General features: G+C 32.4%; 1 protein-coding gene across 1 annotated transcript in view; it reads left to right on the top strand.

Annotated features, from left to right (window-relative positions):
* Positions 1-944: 944 nt before the first annotated feature.
* Positions 945-6,546, top strand: part of LOC105994518 (cytochrome c, testis-specific) — a 7,013-nt gene continuing 1,411 nt past the window's right edge. Inside the window, exon 1 of the mRNA XM_013028063.1 lies at positions 945-1,113. Coding sequence (XP_012883517.1) covers positions 945-1,113 — 169 coding nt within the window. The remainder of the gene's footprint in view (positions 1,114-6,546) is intronic.

Raw genomic sequence — 6,546 nt, 5'->3', positions numbered from 1 at the left:
GATTGTACTGCGATGCTTTCTGGTATAGCGATTTGTTGTTTTCAAACACCAACTCTACTATATTAATTCTCCACAGAACACAAGAGCAGGAAAACAAAACCCAGCCACTGAATTCATTACTATATCAAAGGTTAATTTTGATAGGGTGAAATTGTTTTACTTTTTATGTTATTTTAAATGGCATAAAATCTGTTAGGTGTCCAATGGAATATTTAGCCGTCTTCATCAAAGTAAGTTTGTTAAAAACACTTGTATATATTTATCACCATACAATAAGATCTTCCCCCCACTTAAAAATCATGTGTTTTCACTGTTAGTATTCAGTATATATTAATACTGACTGAAGACAGTGATGTTATTTCTGGTTGCTTTCAAATAATGCTTGATCTAAATTGGTAGACTGCTTTATTGCTAAGTGTGCAAAGTAAATTAAAAATCATTTTACTTATAGTTTGCTGTGATCTTTTTCTTTTCTGTATGCTTTTTAATTTTACACTTCTCCCTATTATTAAATACTCATAATAAACATCATTTTAAGTACCCTTCATATGTGTTCCATTCTTACTTTTAACTAATGGGATGAAAAATTACACCTATCTACTTCACATTATTTTTTATATGAAATTTTGGGATTGGAAAAGAGAAGGACATGATTGACTCATAAATTGTTATAATTGGAAGCTAAAGTAAAACCAGTTTTATGTCAATAATTTATGAAGTAATTATGACTAGAAACTTAAAATAAGCCTGATAAATGAGATGATTTAGTCTTTTATAAAATTGGATATCATAATGTGTCTCTGTTTTTGAGGACTCAGACATTGAATTTTTTATGTAGTTTCATCACAATTTGCTGCAGTCATACTGATGGAATTCTTTTTCCGCCCCCAGCTTTTCAAATCTGATACTTTCTTCAGTCTGTGGTTAAAGGCTTCACTGATAAAATGGGAGACTTTGAAACAGGCAAGAAGATCTTTATTCAGAAGTGTGCTCAGTGCCACACTGTGGAAAAAGGTGGAAAGCACAAGACGGGTCCAAATCTCTGGGGCCTCTTTGGCCGCAAAACAGGACAAGCACCAGGATTTTCTTACACTGATGCAAACAAAAACAAAGGTAAAACCCAGCAGTTGAGAATCAGACATTTTGTTGTAAAGAAGATAATTTGGAATTATACTAATTGCGTAATTTACAGCAAATGAAAATGTACTCCTATACTTATACTACTGAAATACTGATTTATGTCCCAAGACCTGTATTTGAATAATTGGTCAGTTCTTTGAATTAACAGTCTTGTGTGGTATAGATTTTTGTCCTTGCAAGCTATTTTATTTTATTTTGTACCTTTATCTTAAAATATGAGCTGGAAGTTAAACATTCAAATAATATTTTCATGGCATAATAGTAGTGATTCTTAACAGGGTTGGGAAATACTAAGTAGTTTGAGTAGAAAAAAGGTAGATGAAGTAAAAAGGTAAAAGTAACAAAGTTTTAGAGTTGAGATTAAAAGTAGAAAAGAGTATAATATCTTTGCCAGAAAACCTATTAGACCTGGGCATGTATTTCTAATAAATAAGTGTGCACACACATACTCATACACATATATAATCTGAATTATCATATAAAATATTATTAAAATAGAGAACAGCTCCGTGTGTGTGTGTGTGTGTGTGTGTGTGTGTGTGTGTGTGTTGAGGTACCAGGGCTTAAACTCTTAAACCCAACTTTTTTGATAATGAATGGTGTTCTACCACTTGCTTCATATTTCCAATTTTAGCTTTTTGCTAGTTAACTGGAGATAGTCTTTTATTTGTCCGCCAATGCTGGCTCTAAACCTTATGCAGATCTCACACTTCTGAGTAGCTAGGATTTCAGGTGTGAGCCACTGGTGCCTGGTTGGATCAACTCTATTTTGACATTATCTTGGGGCCTAGTATATGTTATAGGCCAGAATTTCACGTCATTAGTATTTGATAAAGGCTTTAAAGTTTTTTTCCTATTATTTTATTGAAGTGAAATTTGCATAACATCCTTTTTTTTTTTGGTTGGTCATGGGGCTTGAACTCTGGGCAGCGCTCTACCACTTGAGCCACAGCACCGCTCTCGGTTTTTTCTGCTTATGTGGTGCTGAGGAATTGAATCCAGGGCCTTATGCATGCAAAGCAAGCACTCTACCACTGAGCCACCTTTCCAGCTCATAACATCCATTTTATAGTATGTAATTAACTAGCATTTCATATAGTCATGATACAGAACAAACCTCTATACTTTCAATTTTTTTTATAAATCAGTTTTATAAAGCTATTAGATTATCACTCTCTATTTTCTTCTACCACCATTCTTTAGCAACCACCAATTAGCCTTATCTCTGGATTTGCCTACTGAATATTTCATATAAAAGGAGCAAAACAAAAAGCTAAGTGTAGTGGCTCATGCCTGTAATCCTAATCACGAGGCTGAGATCTGAGAATTGTTATTGAAAACCACCTGGGCAGGATTATCTGTGAGACTCATATCTCCAATTAGCCAGCAAAAAGCCAGACGTGAAGGTGTGGCTCAGGCAGTAGGGCACCAGTATTGAGTGAAAAAAGCAAGTGAATGGATAAGGCCCTGACTTCAAGACCTAGTACACACACACACACACACACACACACACACACACACACACCACACACACCCCAAAATATGTAACCTTTTTATTTGACTTCCTTTGTTTAGTCTGATATTTTCAAGGCTTATTAAATGGTAGCATCATGTAATAGTACTTTTCTCTTTCTTCCTGATGAAATGTTAGTTATGGCCTACAGCTTCACAACTCAAATCTACCTTCATTGTAACATTGTCCCTCTGTGTTTCTGTCTTCATGTGGTTTTTTTTTTTTAAGATTAGCAATCATACTGGATGACAGAGGCCCATCTTACTACAGCGTAAACCTCATCTCAGTCACATTTGCAATGACTATATTTTGAAAATAAAACCACAATCTGAATACTGGAGGGTAGAAACTCAACATATCTTTATTTGGGTGACACCTATAATAAAAACTATACATGCATATAAAATAGATAAGTGATGAAGTACTTACACTAAAAGAAAAGTACAATAGGATTTAATCTGTTGAGTGAGGAGCATGTTAGCCCTTCAAATATATTAACATCTTAACTGGTAGTACTAGGGTTTGAACTCTGGGTTTCATGGTTTCTAATCAAGCATTTTACCACTTGAGCCACACTTCCAGCCCAATGTATTAACACTATCATTTATTTAGGATGTGCAAAAAAAATTTAGTTAATAAGTATTATGTAGTAAAGAATTTCTCTGGTTGTTATCTTGGATTTCTGCTCTATCACTTGGGCTATAATTACACTTCTGCCTTTTTTGGTGATTAGTTGGAGGTAAGAATCTTACAGACTTTCCTTCCTGGGCTTGCTTTGAACTGTGATCCTCAGATCTCAGCATCCTGAGTAGCTAGGTTACAAATGTGAGCAAACAGTGCCCAACTAGATTATTTTTAAAAAACAAAAATATGAAGTCCTCAAATAAAGGACATGTTATTTGAGGACAAATTGATATTTTTAGTTTATTTATGAAATAAAAAATAGTGTAAGTAGCTTACTATGTTAACCAAAGTAGAAATTTGAAACAAGGCAATTTAAAGTAAAATACAGATTTCACTCTTAAATGAGAACAATCATCAACTCAACATCAATGTTAATACAAATTATGGCATATTGTCAGCTATATTTCTGTGCATAAGTTTTATGTTGCAAATAATCTTTTCAGGAGAATATAAGAATTCTGATTTAAAGAAAGTTTTTGTCTAGTAAAATTTTTGTAGAGTACAATATTACAAAATTCTTGATTGCAGCAATCTAATACTGTGTAGTTTTTTTGGTTGTGGTACAATATACATACCAAAATTTATTATTTATGTCATTCCAAGTGTACCATTCTGTGACATTAGCACATTCACATTGTTTTGTTGTCACCATTATTAATCTCCATAACATTTGCATTTTCTCAAACTGAAATTTTGTTACCATTAAACAGCCTTTGGCACATTCTACTCTCTGCTTTTGTGAATTCATATGTTAAATCTTACATTGTCCATTTTTTGACTAGCTTAATTCAGTAATCACAATACCTTCAAGAGGAGTAATTCATGTTGTACAATATATTGTAATTGCCAACTTTTGAAGTCTGAATAATATATATAGGCAGTTCAAATGTTTCTTTCTTCATTGATTAAACTGGGATTTTTTTTTTAGTTTTTGACTATTGTGAATAATGCGGTTATGAGAATGAGTATACAGTATACAGCTATCATTGAGACATACCTGTACCATTTTGCACAATGTCTGTAGCATTTTATGTTCTCATCAGTGATGCATTAGAAGTTTCATTAGTAATATATCCTCACACTTTCATGTTAAAAAATATATAATATGTCAAGCATTGGTGACTCATGTCTGTAATTCTAGCTACTTGAGAGACTGAGATCTTAGGATCATGGTTCAAAGCCAGCACAGGCAGGAAAGTTTGTGACTCTTATCTATAATTAACCACAAAAAAGCCAGAAGTGGAGCTGTGGCTCAAGTGGTATAGTGCTAGACTTGAGCAAAAAATACTCAGAGATAGTGCCCAGGTCCTGAGTTCAACCCAAGAATGGCACAAAAAGTAAAATAAAATATGTAATAGCTAACCTAGTGGGCGTGAAATAATACCTCATGTGGTCCCATTTCTTATTTCTAATAATTAGTGAAGTTGGGCCATCTGTATTGTGTTTTTTTTTAAATCAGTGAATGGATAGGATTTTTCTTTTGAGAATAGTATCTGTATAGTGTATTGAAGTGTCATTGCATCTTTGGTAAATAATAATTGAAACATGTTTAGAAGAAAATTGAATTAATTCATGATTTTCTTGGAACTTTATTTACTTAATGACTGAAGTAGAATTTGAACCCAGGAAGTACTTTTAAGGATATTATACTGAGTTAGCATATTAGCTAAACTATCTTATCAGCTATTAGTCCTTATATTTTGCCTATTGTCATTTCAATTTCATTTATAAATATAGCAGGATATAATGAATCGTGAACAACTTTAAAATATTTTGACTCCATATACATTACATGAAAATTCAGAGTTCAAACAGTATTTCCCAGTATACGTGATAAGGAATTTATGTGTATTTGCTAGTCCTGGCCATCTCATATTTCTCCTCCCCTACAAACTAATTTTGTTTGATAATAGGAATTTTAGTGGCCAGACTTTAAATCATATCTGTATGCTTCTATTTTTTATTTATTTTAAGGAAACTGTTGAGTCTATAAGGATGAGAAAATTTACTTTTATACCACAGATGATTTGTTTACATTATTTTAACTCTTTATACTTACTCTATTCTAGTATGATAGGTAACATTTTGGTCCTATGTAACCATAATTACCACAGTAATTTTTTTTTACCTTTAAATAGTATCAGCAGGTACGCTTAGCTCACACTATACTATCTTTATTTATCTTTTGATTCGTTGGTAGCCAATTAGTCACGACACAAAATATTAGAATCATGTAGTCAAAAGTTACTGGATGTTTGAAGACATTTGAATGTTCATCTTCTTGAACATAGAATTATTGGGAAATACATTCATTCTTCAAAATGTATATGCTTCATGTTAAATTATTATTTAGGAGAATATGAAATAAGCCTGATAGTTTTCTCTTATGAGTTACTTGCATTTAATTGTTTACTTATTTAATTTTAATTGTTGTTGTGATGGATTGATCCTAAGACCTTGTACATGCTAGGCAAGCTCTCTACTGCTGAGTTACATCCCTAGCCCTTGATTAGATTTTCATTTTCCTTGATTTTTATTTTATTCTTTTCCTCCTAAATTTCCATAAAATTCTTCCTAAAATTTAATAATTTTGCTATGCATTGAATGATCTTCTTTAGCATTTCTCGGGACATGCTTTGCTTTTCCCACTGGTAGTTTTAGAGCCTTTGTTATTAAAAAGTTTACTTGAATTACGTATTTTAATAATTTTGTTCTATTTTAGTTGTTTTTAAAAATCTCAGGCTACTAAGTGCAGATACAGATCTCTTTTGTTTAAATAGCTCTTGTGTTTGTCATTTTATTATTTAATAAAATAGGTTGTTTCATCTATTTCCATATTCTCTGATTATGCCTTCAGCAGCATCTTTTTTTTTTTCCTGTCATTTATGTCTTGGTTTTATCTTTTTTCATTTAAGCCATCATTGCTCTGATTTGAGCACAAAGGCCTTTAGTTCATAAAGATTTTTTTTTTGAATCCATGGGAATACATATTATCATGGTCTTCATCTAATGTGTGTGTGTGTGTGTGTGTGTGTATGTGTAATATTCCTTCTGTGTAGTCTTTATATAGTTTTTTTCTTCCTTTACCTGTGTGTCTGCAATGTGTATGTATTTTATATACTTTTTTCATGTTTCTTATTTGATTATTATCTTTTGATGAGGACAATTCTTTTTTTGGGGGGGGGGTCCGGTCGTGGGCCTGAACTCTG

This window comes from Dipodomys ordii, unplaced genomic scaffold (assembly GCF_000151885.1).
Source record: "Dipodomys ordii isolate 6190 unplaced genomic scaffold, Dord_2.0 Scaffold5, whole genome shotgun sequence".
NCBI classification, from domain to species: Eukaryota; Metazoa; Chordata; class Mammalia; order Rodentia; family Heteromyidae; genus Dipodomys; species Dipodomys ordii.
This window is presented reverse-complemented; position numbering and strand designations above follow the sequence as displayed.